Raw genomic sequence first — 22,726 nt, 5'->3', positions numbered from 1 at the left:
TGCCGTGCACCCGGTGCCGCAGAGCTCAGCGGGGGCTGCGCGAGGGACCCCCTGGGGACATCTCCAGGGTCTGGCCATGCACTGGATGTGCCCAGGGAAGTGGGGGATACCCCCTGCCATGAGGAGGTGCAGCCCCAAGATGCAGGCTCGTCTCCTCTGCCGAGGGTGAAGCTCCTGGTTCCCAGCGCTGCAAAGCAAACGCAGCCCCTGGCAAAGGCACGAGCCCAAGCCGGGGTTATTTGCTCACTACAACCCCGATGGGCCGTGTCCTCCCGGCGCTGCGCATCCAGCCCGGCCTGGCGAGGGGCATTCAGCTGCGAAACCCAGCCCTGGGTTTGGGCAGGGATGAAGCCAGCAGACACTCGGGTTCTTGGGAGCTGCAGGGCTCCAGCGTCCACAATGCCGTGCTGTGCCTTCCACAATTTAATCCAGAGAACTCTCTGATGCAGCTCCGTCCCCTATTTTATTAATGCCCCTTTGCTAACGGCAGCAGCACCGCTGCCTCTGACCCCTCCTGCTCCCAGTGGCGCCAGGTCCCGGTCCCCATCCCCACACAGTGACAGCCAGACGTGACCCTCGCGCCGTCCTGACATCCCCAGGTTATTTCCACACCGAGAAGCCAGGGCACGCTTCTTCGCTCACCACAGTATGGGAAAAACACCAGGCCAGACGCCCTGTCCAAGTGTTAACCATTTATAAATAAGTACATTTTTTCATACATACAGTTTTCATTGTACAGATTACAATCTGTATACATTGGGGGGGGGGGGGGAAATGCATTCTTTTGAACTTTTCACATCTATCTCACAGCTCACATGTACAGACAAGAAAACTCTGCTCAAGCAAATACAGCAAAGGAAAAAATATGTTTTCTTTCCTTATACATGAGAGGCGAAGGCCTCCGCTGTCGGCAGGGGTTGCTCTTCCCACTGCACAATATCACAACTGTGTGGTGTTCAATATATCAGTAGAGAGAACAGAACATGCATTGAATAATATACTGTACAGAGAGAAAGTCCTTTACATCAGAATTATAGAAAAGCTAAAGGAAAATTTAAGTGTCTTAAAGATCTTCCCAGCAAGTGTCTCGGAGGATGGCAACCAGGGAATTGTACAAAGCACAAGGTGTGTGTACTGTACGTGTTTGTACCAAATCAGATCCTCTCGGATGTGAAGACAGAAGGGAGACGAAACGCTGAATGCAACACTATGGGAAAGAAAAGGCTGGACAGGGATGACACCGGCAGTACTGGCAGAGTCCACACGAGTCTCTGGGTTATCAGTGTAGCAACAAAACGGACTTTACGTAGCACACAGTGCTGCTCTCAGTGTCTGGCTTATCAGTGCACAGCGAGGCAGACCCACGGCGAAGTGACCCAGTTCCCTGGGCATGAGGCTTTCCCACCCACCCAGCACGACCCCGACCCGCCGGAGGAGACGACCCGCAGCCCCCACCGCCGTCCCCGGACAGCGTCACCTGGAAGGGACAAAGTCTTTTGGCAAAGCAGCCCTGTTTTCGCGACTAGAGGATGCGATCCCGTCGGACGGGACCCGGCTGCTGACTCCCCAGTACCGTGACAGCTAGAAAATGAGCAGGAGGAAAGGATTCGGCGGATGGGCTTGGTGTCCGTTGGCTTTCCCGGTGACGGTCGCGCTAGCTGCGTTTTCTCTCGGGTAGGTCTGTAACTGTTGCGGTGAGATCCAGCTGTATAGTCAGGAGTTGGACATGAACGCATCTTGCTAAAGAATTGAGCCCTTAGTGGTTTTATATTAGAAAAAAGAGTTTGATTGAATGAAAATCCAGCAATTATTCACACAAATCTGAAAAAAACGCAGATTAACTTTCAACCATTGTGCTTTGTGTCCAACACACACCCCACCAGACTTCGCGTAGAGCAATCAGCAAGGGGTGAAGGCATTTATCCGCAGAGGTCCCAGCAGGTACAACAGCTCTTCCCCTAAGCCCTTGGTTAAACACCATTAATCCCGGTAGAAGAGTTATCTTGAATTCCCAAGACTAAAGCAAAGTACAACCACCAAAGAGCTCGCGACAGCTCACCGTGGACCCACCTTTGCAAGGAAGGCGGAGGACTAGCAGGCACGCCGGCTTGCTTTTCTCTAGATAAGGCAGAGCTGGCACTTCGGTTTTAGCTAGACTTCTTCTGGGTAACCCTGAATATACAGCAACCTTTGTACAAGGGGACTGAATCGCTCTGAATTTAGTAGCCACCCTGGTTCCGGACCTAATCCAAGTATGGCTTAGGTATTTGTCATACGCACACACAAATGTTCACACTAGCCAAGCGGTTTTCTTTACAGCCAGGTTAAAGAAAAAAAAAACCCAAGAAGTTCAGTGCTCGGACGGACCCACCTGCCAGGCGGCAGAGGGACAGACAGATGGACAGACGCACGCCTCGGTTCGTCGGGAGCTGGCCAGCCTGTGCCCTCCCAAGCAGCGACGCAGAGGAGGCAGCTCAGGCTGTGTGGCACCTCTGGAGCCAGATCCCAAGGGATCTCTCTGTAAACCCCTCCCTTTCCTAAGCACTTCCAATGCCCACTAAAGACTATTTTCAAAGCCCTCCAATGCTATTCCCAGCCTGGCTGGTGGGGACCCAGGCAGAGCCCCCCACCAGGAGGGTGTCCCCTCCCCTGGGACTGGAGCATCCTCCCAGCCTGGGGGACAACGTAAAAGCCGGTGAATCCCCACAGAGGGACGTGGCAGACGCCCACACCTGCAGCTGGGAGAGAAGATTTCAGCTTTGGGGCAGCACACCCTGCTCTTGGAGCGGCTGCAGGCAGAGGACGAGACACCCCTGGTGGGAAGGGCAGCTGCATACGGGTCTCAGCTTCAGCATTGCCCACCCAGCGCACCCCAAGAACCAAACCCGGAGGTTTCAGTGTCATCTAGAACCTGGTTTACTTGGTGCACCTAAATCTGACTCGCTCGCAAGACGGGGGCTTGCCACCACTGCAGCCGGGGAAGGGACGGAGGCGCCGGCTGGCAGCATCATCCTGCATCTTAATTACTCAAAGAGTAATTAAATACGTAGCACAGACGGACAAGACAGCACCGCGTCTGAAACTCTGAGCTGGCTCCCGCAACGCGGCCAGGGCTCGTCAGCTCTAGGTGTGAGCTGAGAGGGTGAGGGGACACTCAGGCGAGATCTGAGCCACGCGCACAGCAGCGCGCTTCACAGCAGGACCACGCACGACAGCACAACACGGAACGACCTCCGCTCTTCAACCACGCCAAACCCAAATCGTGACCTTGAGGACATGAGGGACTGTGTAAAGAACGGCTTTTCCAGGGAGAGGTGTGCTCCTTACCCACCCGGGGCCTAAAGCAGCCATCCTGCCTCAGCTGTCCCTAAGAGAATTGCCAGGGAAGTGCTTTAAAACCACTGCAAATAATTTTGTATTTAAAAATTACTCAATCTGTTGATGCTTATATACAAGAGTCAGTTCTTGTGCTATAAATGTTATGATTCATTGCTTCGTTTCTTTTCTTTTTTTCTTTTTTTTTTGAAAAATACACTAAGAGACAAGAGCTGTTTTGCTATTTTCTAATGAAGACACTACTCACGCTTAAATATCCAGTATTTATCATAGTAACAAATTCAAACAGTAAAGTGCACCCATTTACAGAGAGAACAGATGGAAAACCATTAGTGCAAGAATCCTGTGAAAAATGTAACACGTGGTATTGTGAAAAAACCTGCACGCTGCAGTATTTAAGCCTTCTTTCAGCTTGGTGTTTGTGTTGAAAGTGTGAGCTGTTTTCTTTTTCCCTTAAAACATCTTCATAAACCCAAAAGTTATACACAGAAGTGCTGTGAGGGGACGTTTTGGAAGGACATACGGGGAGCACAAGGCAGTGAATAGCGAAAGCGAAGCGCGGGCAGTTCTCGCATCGCTGCTCTCGGACTGTCCCGTTTGCATCTCAGCGAACTGGCTCACGGCCGCAGCCGTATAAAACAGGGACGGGGCTGAATTTGGTTACTCTTTCCTTTCAAAGAAGCAACTAAAGGTAGGAAGCCACTCACTCAGTCAGAAAGCTGGAGGATGGGAGTCATTCAGCAAAGCGACTGGTGTTAGTCCAGACCCAGGGATACGCGTGTCCTAGCTACAGGGGCACTGAACGCGGAGCAGAAGATCGGTTGTTCCTTACAAAGCAGAACACAGTGCTTCAGAAAAAAAGAGGAAGAAAAAAAACCATCACACCCCCTTCGCAAGGAGAGAAATAGTGCATGGAACTGAGTGTCCCTGCGGCTGCAGGGAGCCCGCCCTACCGAGGGGTCCCCCAGTCCGCTCCCCGCTTTACAGAGCCCTGTGATAAAGCAAAGTATCAGCACTGGGTTGCACCTTGAGGAAGAAAACGCCAACCTCAATCCAAATACTGGCTTGGACAGAGACCAAAGAGCCCAGAAGAGCACAAAAATCTCCAAACCCCACGGAGGAATCCCCGCCCTGAACGCTCTCGATGTGTCTATGAGACACAAGCCCCCATCATCCCAAGGTGTGCACGTCCCAGTTTGCTCTGAGGCAATGAAATAGCAACGAGATGTGCTGATCGACACACAGAAAAAAAACCGAAAAAGCCCCATCAAAGCCAGGGTTTGCTTAAGAGTTTTGGACCAAGTCCTTAGCTGGTGTAAATGGATGTAGCTGCACTGATGTTGCGCTGGGGATATGCTCATTTACACCGGCGGAGGTTGGACCCCACGATTTGGTTCAAGAAGTCTTGTAAATCTGTTCGCGTAGCCCTTTGGAAACACCGAAAGGAATCGCTCCTCCTGCTCAGCACTGAAATCGCTCTGAAGAGTTGATATGAGAGAGGCTCAGCATGGGCACAGGCACTATTTTGCTTTAAAACAAGCTACAGGGTTATCGCTCTCCCCCCCGGTTCATCCCACCCTTTGCCCTCAGTAACTGAAAAGGCAGATTACAAACCCACCAGTAATAAATGAATCTGTAAAGAAAGTTCCTCCCCTCCTCCCCCCCCCCAAAATTTCAGAGAGTAATTGAAAAATTACTGAAAATCCTATAAAAAGGATTTTGGAACCGTCCCCTGCTTTCCACACTGTCTTGATGCAATTTGCATTTGATTTAAAAAAAAAATAAAATAGAAAAAACAACCCAAACCAAAAAATGTCCTGAAATATATCGCATAAATAAATTATAAATATCTCTCTTTTAACTACAGCTCCTTAAAAAGCAAAACACGATCTCCACCATTTACAAGCACGGAACATGGCAATCGCTTTCCAAGACTTTGGGGATGGATCTAGCGCAGCCCTCGCTACGCCACCGGCTCCCCGGGCGGGAGCGAGCTGAAGGGAAGGGATGCTGCAGGGCTGGGTTTGCTGAAGGACCCCTCCTGCCTCGGGAACCATTGTGCCACGCTATGTATCCTCATCATGACAAAAAGAAAAAAAGAAAATAATTAAAATTTGCAATTTTCCTCCTTGAATACCACTTTCTAAATCAGATTTTTTTTTCCTTGCAAGTAAAAACTCCACCAAATGAAACCCAAAAAAAAAAAAAATTAAAATTTGCAATTTTCCTCCTTGAATACCACTTTCTAAATCAGATTTTTTTTTTCCTTGCAAGTAAAAACTCCACCAAACGAAACCCCCAACACCCCCGGTGAAAACGTGGTGTTGTGTGTGAGGTGCAGTCACCTGCTAACGTGTGAAGAAGAAGTTGTCGTATCCCAGTTCAGGCGCAAGAGCTTTCTGGCCAATTCCCTTGGCTGATTAAAACGCATACGAAGGGCCAACTTTAATCTCCCAATGCTTGTAAAATGCCCCAGAGCAAATCGGTGTTGGGGCAGCCGGCAGGTAGCCTGCAAAGCAGCAAAGCATCGCGTGATCCCCACCCCTTCTGGCCGATGATGTAATTAAATAACGAAGGAATCCCATTTGGATTAAAACGCTATAAACCAGATGAAACAGGATGGTTATTGTGCATAGCTACTGGGTACTAAAACACATCGTGCCCTTGCTCTCTGTGGGTCATTTGCTCCTCGGAACAAAGAGCCAAACAACCCCTCTGGCACAGGGACCTGCGGATGCAGCCTTGGGAGAGGCTCCTGTGATCCCTGCTCTGCTCCCGCTCGGAATTCTCATCAAAATTGTCTAAGAGCTCATCGAGACAAAAGAAACCAATTTAAATCGAATGCGATCGTCTCTTGAAAAAGAGCTGGTTACCTCCCGCTGCGTAGGGGCTATTTCTGGACCACCCCGCACCACGTACTAAGATATCCTGGTTGGGAACTTAGCTGGAATTGGGCAAACGATACTGGCTCGGCTGATGTTGGCTTCACGGTCAGCTGGGGAACGAAAGGGCTGGAGCACGTGCATGGCTGTCTGACCACCACACAAAGTACCGGAGAAACTTGGTCATGTAGCTACCAAAGAGAAATAAAAATAATAATAATAATATGCATGGAAATCAAGCTTGGAAGTGTGTGCTGAAAACATGAGGGTCTTACTCCAACAAGCGTCTTTTACACATTAGACTCCACAAATGGTCTCTTTGGTTTGATTGGGGATGTCTGCCCTTGCCTGGAGTCCCTGGAGAGCTGCCTGTACAGGTTGTCCTGGTAGGCCTGCGCCACAGGCAGCGTCCTTGCCACCTTGACATCGGGATACGAGGAGGCTTGGGTGACTCTCTCCAGGAGGTCTCCCCGGGACCCATTGGCCAGCATCCCATGGGGGCTGTAATAGTCTTCCTCTAGCAAATGGCCATTCTGTGCATTGTTGGTTTTGTTATAAAAGGCAATGTTGCTGATTGAAGAAGGCGGGCTAAATGATTCTGGCTGGGGGAGATTGCCAGGAGATGTAGGACTAATGACAGTGTCCACTGACGACACAGCCCAGGTCCGGTTCTGCTGATGGAGATGGGGGTACTGCTGAGTCCGAGCGGTTTTATCTATGATTCCCATGAACGGCGTGGTCCGGGAACGGGCTGGCTCGCTGGGGTAACCCCCCTGCGTGGGAGAGACCGGAGAAAGTTCATCGCACGATCTGTCGTAAGCTGGCTTGAGAGGAATCTCCATTTGCTGAATCGAAGCGGAAGGGCGGAAGTTGGGAGTCAGGTTGGAGGTGGAGGAGATGCTATTGCTGGAAGGAGAGAAGCGGAGGCCAACGCTCTGCGAGTGGAGCAGGGGCCTTGGAGTCGGCGGGTGAGGCTTGATTTCACTGGGATTAACGGTGATGGGCCTTCTTATGAGATGAGACACATCTGGAGAGCCCAGCTGGCTGGCAGGGAGGGAAGAACGTTCCAGGTCAAGCTTCGAGTGACACACTGGATAGTAGGAAGCGGACTGGCTTCGCCCGATCTGAGGCGTCTGGCTGTATCTCATACCCCCCCTGTACGCCGAGGACGGTCTCTGCGGAAGGTCTTCTTTTGCCAGCCCTCCATGCTGACAGATTGCTCCCGCGCTGAGGCTTGCCTGAACATGCTGCACTGGTCTGCTGTCACCAACGATGCCCCCGATAGAGCCCTGGTAGACCAGCCTGCTCTGGCTAACCCCCATTTCCCCTGACGCCGACTGGTACTTGGTGGCCATCGAGTGGGCAACCTGGCTGTAAGCACCGGTTGGGATTACAGTACTGGAATGGACGGCTGAGCTGGGCTGGTTGCTCCTCACGATCTGCGCCTTGGCGGGCTGGAGCCTCAGCCCCTGCTGCGGCACGGCCACGGGGAGCTGGGGCATCTGGAAAGACCTCTGCGTCATCTTGGACAACGGAGACTTTGGTCTACCGGGGAGCTGGCTGACTCCGCTAGGTTCTTGCTGATAACGAACTGGGGAACCGGACTGTGACCTATAGACGCTCATGCTTTCTGCTGGGGGGCTGGCGCGATACTGAGGACCTCTACGAAGAGGAGAAGGTGGTGGGCTTTGATATTCCTTCCCTTGACTTCCAACAGGAGGTGGGCTGAAGCGGTAAGAGGAGCCCTGGTGAGCAGGGGACGTGTGCGGAGGACTGGGTCTGTAATGCGAGTTCTGGTGCGTTGGAGACAGAGCAGGAGACGTGGACTGGTACCCTTGCCTGGTTGGTGAACCCACGGAGCTATTGGACCTGAAATCAAAGACCTGATGAGAGCCAAGAGGTGAGCCAGAAATATAGGCCGAGTCCCTGTGAGCTGGGGACGGGGGTGGGCTCTGGATGATGGGCAGCCCTTGGTTGGGCCTGGACTCTGTCTGCAAGCCAATGGAAACATTTTCTACATCCTGCTCAAGGTATTCCTCCTCAAAGATATCTTGCACAGAATACAGCTCTTCGTGCTGGGCTTCGGGTTCAGGCTCCACCGGGAGCGGCGGTGGCTGCTGCTGCTGCTGCTGCTGCACCTGCCTGCACTCCTCTTCCACCCGCATCAGCAGCCGCTGGATCTCACGGTTGTTGGGACACAGCTTGATGGCCTCGTTCAGGTCCTCCAGGGCTGCTGAAAACTGCCTGCTTGACAAAGGGATAGAAACAAGAGCTGAAATTACTCTGCATTTGAATGGAGCCTTTCTCGGAGGCTCCGGAGGGTTAAGTTGCTTGTCTGAGTTAGTGAGGGAGATGTCTGTGATTGCCACCACTCGCTGCGCCTCTCAGACTCTGCCTTATGTGCCTCACTTGGATTTATTTTATTCAAACTGAAGGAAAACACTGCCAGCCATTCTGGAGAAGAGGGGAACACTGTCCTGAGATGGCACAACCCAGACTAGCAAAACCGCCTGTCCTTTGCAATGTATGTTACGGGCTAATTAACGACTCCTCACAGCACCACCATGAGCTTTGCCCCTGCCTTAGCAAAGGGGAAACCAAAGCATCGATAACCAAGAGCCAAGCTCACCACTACTGTAAACAAGCGCAGCTTTGATGGAGTTGCAACCGCTTATGCCAGTGAAAATTTAACTTCTGCCTGATGCCAAGACCACACAGCGTCAGGGCTGGCTCCAGAGCTCCGGGGCTCCCACGGGTCAGCGCTTTAGGCGAGGCTTGTCTCTCCAATTTTGCAATGGATTTGGCTAACTTCTTCTGAACGAAGGAATTGAGCAACATTAGGGAGCCTGCATGCCCCTGGGGAAGCCTTTGCAAGGGAAAGGCCAGTCTGTGAGGAGTACAAGGGAGGTGGGGGTTCGGGGAAGGGGGTTGTCATTTACAGGGACACTGTTCACTTTTGAGCAAAACCATCTGTTTGAACACGACTGTCATCTGGGGGTACGATTTCAGTGAAAAACTCCCCAGCACCTCCCAACACCAGCCTAAGCTTTTGCACAAGCCATTGAAAACCAGGTGGAGGAAGGAAAAGCCCCCTGTTCCCTGGACTGTGCTGACCTCGGGGTGCTGCTGGGCACAAACTGGGAAATAGAGAAGAAAAGCCAAAGTGGTGGCAGTTTCTGATGGAGAGACCTGGGGAGAAAAGGACGCTTGTATGTGGGGAGGCTGATATCATCTGGAAAGGAACCCAGTTCCTTACAAGTGTTCTGGAAACAATGGAGAGGAAAACCATTAAAGGAAAGGCATTAGGCCAGAGTGGCTCAGCCAGCAGGACTTCAGGGCAGGGCTTCACTTCCCGCAGCAAGACCCGGTGGATCAGGCAGCGCAGCACCAGCTGGGCCAGGAGCCCGGTTCCACCGGTCACCTCCAGCACGGAAGGTCAAACGGTGGCGGTGTCTGCTGAGCTGGGATGTCTGCACAGGTGGACTCGACACCTCCAGCTACGGGTGATTCTCTGCACTGCCACACCAGGCATTTTGGCTGCTGCTTAAAACCGAGGTGTGTGCAGTGACAGTGTGCCCAGTCCTTGAGCACAGGACTCAGAAGCAAGCCCTCCAGCTCATTTAGGAATGGCATTGATAGGTTTTCAAATTTAATCTCACATCTTTTAGCCTTCAGGGAGGTTAAAACGGGAATCCTCTGGGCTCCATCTGAGATGCAGAGAGATCCCAGTGCTGCAGCTCTCTAGAAGCTGGTTGCAATGCTCTGAGCACAAGCTACGGCTGAAAGCTCACCGGCTGGCGCTTGCCTGCACAGTCACTGCACAGCTAGTCAGCAGTTTCTGCCTTGCAAAAAGTGCTGTAGGACAGAGAGATTCATAGATTTTAAGGCCAGAAGAGATCACTGTGATGAATGAGTCTGCCCTCTTGCATAACACAGGCCACGGGGCTTCCATGAGTCATATTTTGCTTTGAGTCCAAGTTGTGGTTGAACTAAAGCGTGTTTTTAAAAAGAATACCCAACTTTGGTGTAAAAGTTTCCAGTGTAGTAAGATGTTCAGACAAAGTTCAACTAAGAAGAACCTCCCAAAACGTTTCAGCTGTCTCCAGAAATTACCAAATGAGGGAGGGTGTTACTTTGGAGTTTGAGAGGTTTGTAATCTCATTAATGGATGCTCCTTTGCCATTTCTTCCCATGGGGACCCCGGTACGGTTTTGCACGGTGGGTGCCTGCATTGGTGTGGCCAGGCTTGAAGAGACCAGCCCTTCGCACTTTTCCCTCTCTCTCCTCACCTGCTGCTGCGTTTGGCCCTTGCTCTTGCATAGTAAGCTTCATAAGATTTCGGTTTCAGCTCCAGTGCTTTAGTAGCAAATTCCTCCGCCATTCCAAAATCCTGTCATTACAATAGGTGTGCAGATAAGTAATTGAATAGATATAGAAATAAAAATATATACAGTTTGGGAAGAAAACAAACTTAACATGGACTTTTTTTTTTTTTTTGCACGTACCACGGAAAACTTGATGGTACTGGAATGTTTCACATGGATTCAACATTGTTTACAGCCAGAGAGCTACAACGGCACGTCCAAAGGCTCGAAGCCCTCTTGTAACGCCCGATGCTGTCGGCACCCCCAGAGGCCAGCGTGCTGCTGGCTCCATTCTCGTTGATTGTGTCCCCAACAAGTGCATGCAATCCCTCTCCAACAACCTACAGTCTTGAGGAAACATCTGGTCTCGCAGAGGCTGGAATGTAATCTCACGAAGGATTTTTTTTCCATAGTTGAAAGCGATAGGAAACCTTTCCCACGCCCTCTACTTCCCACTCTGCAACACACTGACATACTTTGAAGGGGCTGAATAAAACTGCACATGAAGGAAGGGACTATGGTATCTCAATAGCTACAAACAGGACTTGCCTGGCAAAGGTGTCCTACCAGTGCCACCCATTCCACTGCTCCTTGCCTCTCCCCTACACCTCACCTGGGAGACTAGTTTGGGAGTGGGGAGGGAGAGGGCGACCGCAGGGGATGGAGACTGCTCTGGGTGCTTTTGAGTGGCAGTGCCACGAGATCAGGCTACCAGCTATGGTTCAGACCTGAGGGCCGTCCTCCCTTGCCTTGTCCTGAATGCTTCACATACCTCTAAGCTCAGCTGAAGCTCAGCACTTGTGAAGGAGACCTATTCCCCGTGGAGGAGCTTTCATTTCACAACCAAACATTGTTTTGGATTGCTGACTTGGGCTATGACCCTGAGCAGTTCTCGGAGAAAGGACTGAAGAGTACTCCTGATTTGTTCAAAAACTCTACTTAAGCAAACTCTTGCTGAGGCCCTGCCCGGGGAAGCTCATACTTTTGTTTGTACCTTCAGTAGCAGTTACTGAAGAGATACTGTCCAATAGTGTAAACTGGGAATGTAGGCAAGAGGTAGGTACCTTTATGGTCTCGTCTATAGGCATGAGAACTGCAGGAGCAATTACAACCCTCTGAAATTTTCTACCACAAAACCTGGGATTCCCCAGTTAACAATAAACCAAAAATCTTGTCCTTACAAGCGCAGGCTTAGCTGTCAGTTGGCTCATTTAAAAAGAAGTTTCACACTTTTCCTACAAACTGTGGTGTCTCTTCACCAGCATTAAGATTTGACTTCCACTGCTTTACATCTTTCTCCCTCACAGCTTAAAGAAATGAAGGTGTCACAAAAAGCCCTTCCCCTCCAGTGTAATCTTCACTGGCTCATGGCCTCGGTGGAGATTTCACTTTTCGAGTCTATGGAGACTTTAAGTTGTAGAGGTGAAAGCCTCTGCACAGAGAGCAAGGGGGAGGTGGCACCGGCCTGCTGGGAGAACTGACATGCTGCAGGAGTTGGTCGCTAGATGCTGCTGGATGGGAGCGGGGAGAGTGACAGTGATCTGGCAGTTCTGGGAGGAGAGGGAGTATGTGGGGGTGTTTCTGGATGAGTCACTGCCCTGGGGAAGTGCTAGCCCCCTAAGCATATGCTCCTTCATTTTAAATTAATTAGTATTCAAAGGAGCACATCTCCTGGCTCCTCCCTCACTGCTGCCCTAGAAATCTGGAAAATGCCTCCACCCCCAATTCACATCATCATCAAAAGGGAGTAATAAAAAATTCAAAAAGCTATAAACATAGCAATGAATTTTTAATCATCAGAAATGCATATTAAATCATTACTTCTTTTGAATTATAAAATGTCAGTGCTCTGTGAAGGACAACCAGGTTACACAGAGGAGAGATCTCGGAGGGCAAAGCACGACTAGAGGATGGACGTGTCTCTGTGCAGAGGCAGAAAGCTGGCAGTTTGTGCTTAAGGCCGCGAAGAGGGGGGAGACTTACGTTCATTTTCCTTCGACATCGGGAGAGGTTGAGGAGGAGTGACACCTTCAGCTCACGGAAGGTTTTCAGGTCTTCTCCAAACCCTTCCCTGGGGAATTTTTTCAAAGCATACTGGTAGCGCTGGGCAGCCTCTTTCACTTTACCTTTCTAATAGAAGGAGAACACGTCAAAACGCATCCTTTACTTTGCTGCAGAGAACTCACTCACCAGCCCCACGAACGTTTTAGATGGTTAAGGTGACATGACTTCACTATTTAGCTCTTTTCTAGAAAGGAAAGCCAGAACATTTGATCAAGGGAACGTCTGATCTGGAAATGCAGATGCCCTGTGCAAGTTGAGTTCTCCCACTTTGTACAGAGTCGTCACGCTACAGTGGGAAACACAGCAGAAATGGTATTTACTTGATACAACTCCATCTGGTCTCTGGATGGATGGTCTTTTGAGCTGGGTGATCAGTAACCCATTTCTGGAGAATATCCTACACTCACTTTAATAAGCATCAGGGAGGGTAAAGAATATGAAGTGTGGGACTTTGGGTGGAGTTCCTGGGGCTCAGAGAAGCCTCTGCAATAGCACAGATAGATGTTATGGCACTGATGGGGCTCTGAAGTTGGACAAACAGGTTGAGATTCATCTCCCTGGACTTTAGATGTCTAAAAATTAGGTGTCTACATCTAAGCCTATCAACTGGGTTCCTTTTATAGTTATTGGGACGCAGCAGTCACCTTCAAAGGGTGACTCATGTTTGCTATTTTGGGCACCTATTTTTGGGATGGGATGATCTGCGCCCTGGAGGGGGGCAGCCACGGCAGCTAGGGTGAAAGAAAGAGGGCGAAATGGGATCTAGGACGCATGCAACTCATGATGACCCAGACATAAATTTTGCAGCTACGAATAGTAAGCTTTAAAACCTTGTAGACTCAGGTTTCTCAGCTGTATCATGTATCTCTGGCAGATAACTCCAGTTACAATGCCAGCTTTGCATATTTTCTGCTTCACCCTTAGAGCCCAACAGTGAATCATTGTTGTACTTGCACATTTTGTGTGTGTGTGCAAATCTCCAGGTTTTAAAGATCGGCTTAAAATAAACACAGAGCAAAAAAGACTCTCTAACTGCAATGGTGGAATGTCTCCCATGGGCTAAAGGACATGACAAAGCCATCTGTGTCCTGACAATCTGTTTTCATTGCAAAAAGTTTCTTTCACGAGTTTTTCTGGGATATACTCTCTTGTTGCCTTGTTCCACAGCAGTGAGCCTGCTAGGTAATGACAGTGTTGCCAGATCTGATGCAATGACATCAGCACTCTGAATCTCTGTAAAACACTTGGGTTCTGGTGTTTTCAAAGAGGAAATGAAGTGCTGGCTCAAATCCAGAATGCAGAGAGACTTGGCTTTGCTTCAGCTTCGTTTGGCAATCAATCCCCCCTCCCCAACCCCACTAACCAAAACCAAACAGTCTGCAACACAAGGAATGCTGCGAGCAGTAGCTTTTACTTGCCACAGGTTAAGGCAGCAGCATTGCTCAGTCAAAACCTCATACAAAGTCATCCTGCAAGCTGCATCTGTTCAACTTTTCCAAAAACACTCTTCTCACCTTATAAAACATGTCTCCCTCCTCCATCAGCTTGCTCAACAGGATGATCATGATGTCTGGTTTGGAGGTTGCCATCGCCCATGTTGCTGGACCTGTAGTGTACAGGATGCATGATGGGTAAAAAACTCATACAATGCAAGGGTGGTAGGAAGCTGGGTGGAAAAAATATCCTGGGGTGGGAATTTCTGCTGGAGAGAACAACTTGGCATGGTCAAAGGGCAGAGCGCTCCAAATGATTGAGCTGGCAATTCCTCTCACACTTAAATTAACGTCATCCACATTGCAATGGTTTTCCTTTGCAGTCATTAAGGCTAAGCCTAATCACCACCACCACCACCACCACCACGATGGTCTGGGAAATGATGGGAGCCACTTCCACAAGAGGGCAGTGCTGATTGTGGAACCAGCTGGGGTGGGGGAAACAAAACATATTTAAAAGGAAAAATCAGAGTGGTTACATAAAAGCATTTCTAAATTAAAATCTCTGCAAGTGTACTAGGAAATCTGCAGTTCGACTGTCGATAGGCGTTTTGTGTTTAAGTGAATTGTGATTTCCAACTTCACAAGATGTGAAATACTAGAGTAGAAAATCCATTAAGGTGGAAAATACGACGAAGGAAAGGTTGTGTCTAAGTGCTGCTGGTGCCGAAGCTGTCCGTTGGGCTGGGGACACGCTGGCTCTGCGCAGGGGTCCGCCCATGCAGAGCCAGTTTTTATCTCAAGGACTAATATTGGGAGGGAAGGGATGGCGAAAATTTAGGGACAACTCATTAGTGTGGGTGAAGAATAAGTCAACAATATTCTATAAGTAGATTCAGTACATTTTGGGGGAAGGAGGTTAGTTTTTGAGTTCAAGTTATTCTCTGCAACAGTCATTAAAAAATTATTTGAAGGTGAGGTAAATTAAAAGATTAGAGGTGTTGGGGACGCATGCAGGCTAAATCAAACAGGAGAAAGCAAGGCTGACAAAGCTATCAGATCGAAGCTGATGCTGACAGCAATGAGATATACCTCGTGGGCGACTCGGTAACGTCTGACAACCTTCAAAGAAAGGAGAAAACAAAAAGTTGTAGGAGAGAGGGGGAAAAAAAAATGGATGAAGGTGAAAAAAAAAAAAAAGAAAGGAAAAAAGCAGCTGTGAGAGGCAGGCAGCAAAGAAGCCAATGCACCAGCAAAATCCCCTTTCACAGGAAAACGTAACGTGAGCAGCTGTGTGGCGCAGTGCAGGTAACACTAAGATCTGAAAGCATACACAGAGCAAGTGAATGCAGCAGCTCACAGCAATGCATGGACATAGTACGTTTGTCGACTCAGACTAGTAAAGATAGAAAAAGCATTACCAGAGGAAAGACCTTGCCAAAGAAACAGTTGTTTATTGATTAACTTTGCTAAGTAATATGACAGCAAAAAAAATATTCCCCATTTTAATAAAGAGAACAAGGCAGTCATGACTCGCCGGCTGCTTTCGGAGTACGAAGCAGCAGCTGGGGCTGAGGCTGCCTCTGTGTTACACTCAGATTTTCTAGGAAGCCAGCCCCACTGCTCGGAGTCCAGCCTAAGCACAGAGCCGACAGCGGATTGTCCCCTGGTCCCTACCTATCTTTGCTCCTTTCTTCAGGAGAGTGACGACGACCGAGGTGTTGCGGCACCCCACTGCCCTGTCGAGGGGGCGCATCCCGCTGTAGTCAACGTGCTCAATCATGGCCCCATGGTCCACCAGAAACTGAACCTGCAACAAAAAGCACAACAGTCAGTTCTGCTCCTGGGCGAGAACTTCGCACACCGCTGGGGATATACAACCAGCAAAAACTTGCTCTGCTCCGCTGCGTGGGCTAAAACCACCTCTATAGGGTCTGAGGGGACATCAGTCTCATGTGCTATACTCTGGGGAAGCACCTGCACGTATGGAGGGCCAGGACTCTCCATGCTTATGGCTACATCAAGCTGAACCGTACTATTTTAAGGCTTTTACACCAATTGCCTGTTTTCTTTTTTTTAAATTAATTTTTTTTTTTTTTAAATTTTCATCTAGGTTGGAAAAGCCCTTGAAGCTCCTCCAGTCCAACCATGAACCTCACCCTGACCGTTCCCAACTCCACCAGATCCCTCAGCGCTGGCTCAACCCGACTCTTCAACCCCTCCAGGGATGGGGACTCCCCCCCTGCCCTGGGCAGCCCATTCCAACGCCCAACAACCCCTTCTGCAAAGAAATCCTTCCTAAGAGCCAGTCTGACCCTGCCCTGGCGCAGCTTGAGGCCATTCCCTCTTGGCCTGCCGCTGGGTCCTTGGCTCAAGAGACTCATCCCCCCTCTCTGCACCCTCCTTTCAGGGAGTTGCAGAGGGCCAGGAGGTCTCCCCTCAGCCTCCTCTTCTCCAGACTAAACCCCCCCAGTTCCCTCAGCCGCTCTTCGGCACGTATTACAGGCCACTCACCACCTCTGCATCGCCGTAGAAAGCTGCCAGGTCCAGCGGAGTGCGTCCGTTTTTATCCGCGTGGTCGGTGGCAGCTCCGTTCTCCACCAGGGAACGCACCACGGCGAGATGTCCCTTCAGACAGGCCCAGCTGAGGGCTGTCAAGCCCTCCTTGTCCATTAGAGAAATGGAGGCACCTGAAAGAACAAGTGTCAGTTCACTTGAGGGCTCTCTGCTGTCGAGCACTACGATACAACAAACCACCCACTTAGCAATGAAAGCTTATTTTTAGAGAGCTATTTACATAATTATTAATTACTTTATTAACATTTCTCCCACCACAGATCCCCACCCTCCATGGCAACTTCAAATGCACTGATAGGAACTGTGGCAAATGAGTTTATTCACACCAAGCTGCAAACTTTTTCGCACCTAGCTCTGTAGGCTTTTCTGGCAAACATCTTCTGAGCAGCAGGGTGGATTTGACATCCCTCATCTGAGACATCAATCTTCCTTTTTAACTGTGTTTTTTTTGTTTGTTTTTTAATCAAAATCCCATTCCAGCCTGTGTGAGTCAGAGATGAAGACCATTTTGCTGTTTCAGCAGGTCATGGTGTACCAAGGGGAACTAAGTCAATTCAGCTCCGTTCTTCTAAAAAAGCACATATTTTCCCCTCTTCATTCCCCTCCCCTTTACCCAAATCGACACAATTTCCAGCAGTATTTCTCCCTGAACTTTACCCAATATAAATACAGCGTTGTGGGATAAACTACTGCCAACTGCAAGCCAAGGAGAGAGGGACTTGACATTTTCTTGGATGAAGAAATCGCGCTGCCATACCAACGGGTCAGTATTGCTTCATATGGCATATGGATGCGCATATGAGATCTGAACAGCAGCATTAAGTGAACACTCCTCTTCGTGGCATGAAGACAACTCCTGTTGCCATGGCACAGGCAGGGCTCTGGCTCTCGAGCGTGCAGAACAGATTCGTATCAGCTCTGCTCCTCTGAGGAACTGCGGGTACCTGCGGGATGCTCCTGCCAGCAGGCTGCGATGAATTGCTGCTGCAGTATTTTTCTCCTGTAGGTAAACTCTAAACCGCCCAGCATGAGATCTTCACTGGCTCCAGAAAGCTCAGCAAGTGGGGGAGTAATGTGAATTTCCTGAACCTTCCCGTTCACCCCAGCTGACGTATCCCCCGGTTAGCACACATCGCCCAGATGATAAGCAAACTGATAAGCGTTCCAGCTTGCACAACTTTTTGTTTGCGGAGGAGCACAACACATGAACATTTGCTTGGGATACGTTCAGAAACCTCCGCCCAGAGCTCTCAGCACAGCCACAGCATCCTGCTCGCCGCATGCCCGCGAACTGCAGCGTGGAGTGCCAGCGAGGGAGGTGGCAAACGATGGCTGGGGAAATCTGGTGTGCCAAGGAGGGACACTGGCTGCAAATGTACAAGCTAAGGGATGACAACATAAACTCCCAACATCTTGCCAGCCTTCTCTCACGTTGCCCACGCTGCACCCAGGAGCCCTTCTGAAGCTCTGTGAAAGCCCTCCAGATGATCCTCAACTGACCTAAGGCCAACTTCTGCTCAGCAAACAAGATAAAGCCTCGTTTAATACCTTCTTATTTGTACCAACTACTTTCTTGCAATCAAACCATCAAAGTCCTCTCTTATGTTTTCCCTCTGACTCCTCTGGAGCAGGTGAAAAAGCTGCAATAAGAGGGAAGACTGGAAAGCCACATCGTCACTCAACCTTCCCACTCTCCTCCCAGTCCAGCAGAAGAGGCACACCACAGGGTGACAGGCACAGACTTCAAGGTATCACTGCAGCAATGCAAGCTGAAGGTCTAAGCGAGCGGACAATGTGCACTGCTTCAGAAATGCCAAAACACTGCTCTGAGGCAGGCTGGGCACGACCTCCGCAGAAGCGCCGAGCTCCTGACGCAGACGTGGCTCCCAGCAGACCCTCTGCTTGACTCTGAAGGCATCTTTCGCTCCTTCGGGGATCTCTGACCTACTCAGCATTAAGGCAGTCAAATGTGAAACAAAGTGGTTTCGAGGGCAAGTGGCTTAAGGTGACCTCACGGGACTGATCCCTGCTGCAGTGGGAAACATTTTGTCTGGGTAAACCCAGCTTGGTTCTGGGAAGGGCTGGGCTGCTCCTTCCCTAAAGCAATTAACTGGCTAAATGCACGAGTTTATGATTTAATGTTATCCAGTAGGCACACAACAATGAACCAGTGTCATGGTTTTGGCTGGGATAGAGTTAATTTTCTTCCCAGTAGCTGGTACAGTGCTATGTTTTGGATTCTGTGTAAGAATAATGTTGATAACACAGGGATGTTTTAGTTGTTGCTAAGTAGCGCTTACCCTAAGTTAAGGACTTTTCAGTTTCCTGTGCTCTGCCAGGGAGGAGGTACACAAGAAGCTGGCCAGGAGAGCTGACCCGAACTAGCCAAAGGGCTATTCCATACCATAGGGCGTCATGCCCAGTATAGAAACTGGGGGGAGTTGGCTGGGAGGGGCCGATCCCTGCTCAGGCATCGGTCAGCGGGTGGGGAGCAACTGCATTGTGCATCACTTGTGTTTTCTGGGGTTTTATTTCTCTTTTTGCTCTATTAATTTTCATTATTATTATTAAAATTTAGTCATTAAAATGTTCTTATCTCAACCCATGAGTTTTACTTTTTTTTTTTTTTTTTTTCCCAGATTCTCCTCCCATCCCACTGTGGGGGAGGAGCGACCAAGCGGCTGCGTGGTGCTTAGTTGCTGGCTGGAATTAAACCACAGCAGCCAGCTAGAGAAAAGAAGAAACAACTGACACTTGGAGCATCAAAAAGCAGCAGGGAGTGGCCAGGATGGTCGGACCCTTTCGGTACAGAGGCTGCACCCAAAGCTGTGGTGCCCAGGCAGGGTTTGCCCCCACGGGGACAAGGCTCAGTGTGTCAGAGGCACAAAAGAGACAGCAAGGAGCAGCATCCACATGTACCATGGACCCCAAGGTGGCAAAAGCATAGAGGGATTGATTTTTGCAGGAAAACGAGTTTCAGAATCAAGCTGTCTCCAAACAGAATGAGCATCAAGATTTATTTTGCTTTGTGTAACACAGACCCATATAAATATCACCTTTAGCAGAGCTGCTACCAGGAAAGTTTAATTCACCGTTCACATGTCCGTAGTTACCTCTGGGTGTTAAGTGAGAGCAGTAGGTAACTCTAAAAATTTGGATTTCAAATTGATTGATGATTGCAACTTGGTTAATAAAAAGTGTTTACAAACGCTGACTGTGTTAATCAAGTACAGTCAAATGAGATTTGCTTTGCAACACACTAATTAATGCTTATGGCTTATGATTCACACACTTCGATTTTAATGAAACACTGAACAGGATCGTCAAAGCCATTTTAATTAAAATACACCATATATCACTGTACTCTGCCCAGGCTTGAGCTAACTTCTCAGGACCATGTGTTATAGCATATTTAGTGGAGTTTATTAAGCTATTTAGAAGAATGGACCTTTTAAAGTAAAGAAGATTTTCAAATTTTGACTTCTTGAGCTCTCAGTGTCCAAAGAGCCAGGGAAACATTATGAGCATTTGCTGGTGATCCCATAGCCAAAATCAGATTATCTGGTATTTTCATCCTCCACTGAAACAGTCAGTCTTAAGCAACATGCACAGTTCTCAAGTCTGGCATTTTAAGCCTTTTACACAGATTCAGTCAAGCTGCAAAGGAGGCCACGCTACAACTCAAACATGGAGAGCGTTAAATATGAAATTTTTAAAAAAACAGAACACCAGAGAAGAATTAATTCCTAAGAAACTCATGTCTCAAACTGATCTCTGACACATCCCTACGCAGGTTACAGCACTGAACAGCAAGGATCCCACTGGCCTGTGGCACAGGACAGACAGACAATGAGAAAGTTGTTCTTGGAAGCCTGGCAATTTTACAGTGAAAAAATGTTCTTACAACTACTACGTAAAATATTCAAGTGTCTCACATTTTGGCTAAGAGGTCAGACACAGTCACTTACGATACGAAGAAAATATCCCTTCCCAAAGAGGGATCTTACCTGAAATAAAAATATCAAATAACAATACAAGAATTAAAAGCTATTTCTAGCCAAAAAATAATGGAAAATTACCCAAACCAACCAACCAACCAACCAATGGCTATTTGTCCAAAAAAAAAAAAAAAAAAGCAATCTCTAAGGAACTACAGAAGTAAGAAATAATCGTGTTCACACAGGTTGCAGGCAGCGTTTTGTTCTGACTCACCTCAAACACGTACAGCAGAAATGAGTAAAACTGAAACATGTTCCTGTTGACTGAGTAACTCCTAGTGAAGGAGAGTTATTAGACACTAAAAGTACTGAGCAAAGTCAATCTGTGAGTGCAAAGCTGAAGAGCAGACTACCTTCAATTCTGTTTTATTGTCAACAAATACACCAAATCCTTGCCTGTGCCAGGGCCTTACCTTCCTGATGATGGTGTCAAAAATGTGGGCAACAATACTAGAGCTAAAAATGGAAGTGTTAAAATGTGTCCCAAACTCTGGTCCTGTGGTTGAGTCTTGCCTGCCTCATCCATGGTAATGTTGATGGTTCAATCACATCACTTGGTGATTTTTTTTGTCTAAGGGGAAAGCTCCAAGCACGGTTCAAGGGCATATTCTTAACTCAATGCTCAAAGCACCTGTGATATGTTATTTTCTAACTCAAATGTGTGGTTTTGAAGCTGTGAGCACCAAACACAGACAACAAAACTAATAGCCAAGATTAACGCTATGACTACTCTAGTCTTGTTTCTCCAATAAATTGGACACAGTGCTGAGAACCTCTCCCACCGCCTGATCCAGCGGTGGGATTACAATCCCTACCCTGACATTACAAACTCCAGCTGTGCAGGAGACAGTGCAGTGGGACCCGCCGTGGCTGGTCTCCAACACACTTCCAAGCACGTGCTCTAACCTTGTGCAAGCAGGAACTCCACTGTGCCCAGATGTCCCTCAGATGCAGCCATCATCAGCGGCGTCCGCCCTTGCTTGTCTGCCATGTTCACATCAGCGCCGTGCGTGAGCAAGAGATCTACGATCTGCAACACACAAAGTGAGAACACACGTTGTATGTAGAGACCCAGCTGGGAACACATGTTGTATGTAGAGACCCAGCTGGGAAGAAACCAGAGCCAAGGAAGAGCAGAGCGGTCACCATGTCTTGAAACCTCACCCCCCAAGGCATGGTGCCTCGGGGGTTACTGCTGCAAGATCAGGGCATAGGAGAAGCAACAGAGGTATAAGGACAGGAAAAATGGCCTTTTAAGTCAAGAGCATCCCATTTACCTCCCCGACGGTGAGATAACACAGCACTTAAGCAAGAGTTGTCTGTAGTCAGCAAGAGCTGGGGGTGTTTGAAGCATCAATGTCACCAGTTCTCACTCTGATCATTACCCAGAAGAGTTGGAGTTTGTCTTCACCCGTATTTCAGCAAGATGGAAGGGATGGCCTTGACCCAACATTTCAGGCCATCCCGGTGGCACGAGGAACCCGCTCACCTGCCAGTGGCCCTGTCTCACGGCGCTGAAGAGGGGAACGACCCCGCGGCGGTTGGGTTGTGCCACCGCGGCACCCTGCTCCAGGAGGAGCCGGCAGACCTCCAGCTTCCCCCGCCCGGCCGCCGCCGTCAGAGCTGGAGGAGAGAGAAAAGCATTGAAGGGAAAGAGCCACACACTCCATGGAGCTTTTTCCCATCTGGAGATAGGTCTTTCTGCTGGATACCAAAGCGATGGTGCCTGAAACGCCAAACGTATCTTACAGCAGGCAAAATAAACACAGAAAATGGGCTGGATCAGTACAGTTCTAGCTCTTACTTGCCATTTTAATTTACTTCAAAGGTCAACTCTTCCATGAAAAGATCTCATAATGTCACAGAAAGAGTCTGATTGGGACAATCAGCTTCTATTATTGTCTGCAAGTTGCAGTGAAACTGGATGAGAACCGCAGTAAGCATAAAATAATCTACAGGCGTGTGACTGAGGTCCAAGGTGTTGCTGCAAAGAAATGTAGAGCCTTGTCACGTGAAACCTTCACCATTTCTCCCTGTGCCTCCTGCAGGTTTCCCTACTGCAAAAGCCACAG

General features: G+C 49.0%; 1 protein-coding gene across 12 annotated transcripts in view; it reads right to left on the bottom strand.

Moving 5' to 3' along the window:
- Positions 1–677: 677 nt before the first annotated feature.
- TANC2 (tetratricopeptide repeat, ankyrin repeat and coiled-coil containing 2) overlaps positions 678–22,726 on the bottom strand; it is a 290,476-nt gene continuing 268,427 nt past the window's right edge. For 9 of the 12 annotated variants that reach the window (XM_074891795.1, XM_074891801.1, XM_074891800.1 and 6 more), the window contains 9 exons: positions 22,144–22,277; positions 21,561–21,684; positions 16,594–16,769; positions 15,757–15,889; positions 15,172–15,201; positions 14,161–14,252; positions 12,566–12,712; positions 10,508–10,608; positions 678–8,465 (listed from right to left, as the gene is read on the bottom strand). In XM_074891795.1, coding sequence (XP_074747896.1) covers positions 6,509–8,465; positions 10,508–10,608; positions 12,566–12,712; positions 14,161–14,252; positions 15,172–15,201; positions 15,757–15,889; positions 16,594–16,769; positions 21,561–21,684; positions 22,144–22,277 — 2,894 coding nt within the window. In that variant the 3' untranslated portion in view covers positions 678–6,508. The remainder of the gene's footprint in view (positions 8,466–10,507; positions 10,609–12,565; positions 12,713–14,160; positions 14,253–15,171; positions 15,202–15,756; positions 15,890–16,593; positions 16,770–21,560; positions 21,685–22,143; positions 22,278–22,726) is intronic. The other 3 variants (XM_074891797.1, XM_074891798.1, XM_074891799.1) reach the window with 3 other exon arrangements.

This window comes from Strix uralensis, chromosome 22 (assembly GCF_047716275.1).
Source record: "Strix uralensis isolate ZFMK-TIS-50842 chromosome 22, bStrUra1, whole genome shotgun sequence".
In the NCBI taxonomy this organism is placed as follows: Eukaryota; Metazoa; Chordata; class Aves; order Strigiformes; family Strigidae; genus Strix; species Strix uralensis.
Note: the sequence above shows the minus strand (reverse complement) of the source record. Positions and strands in the feature narration are given on the sequence as shown.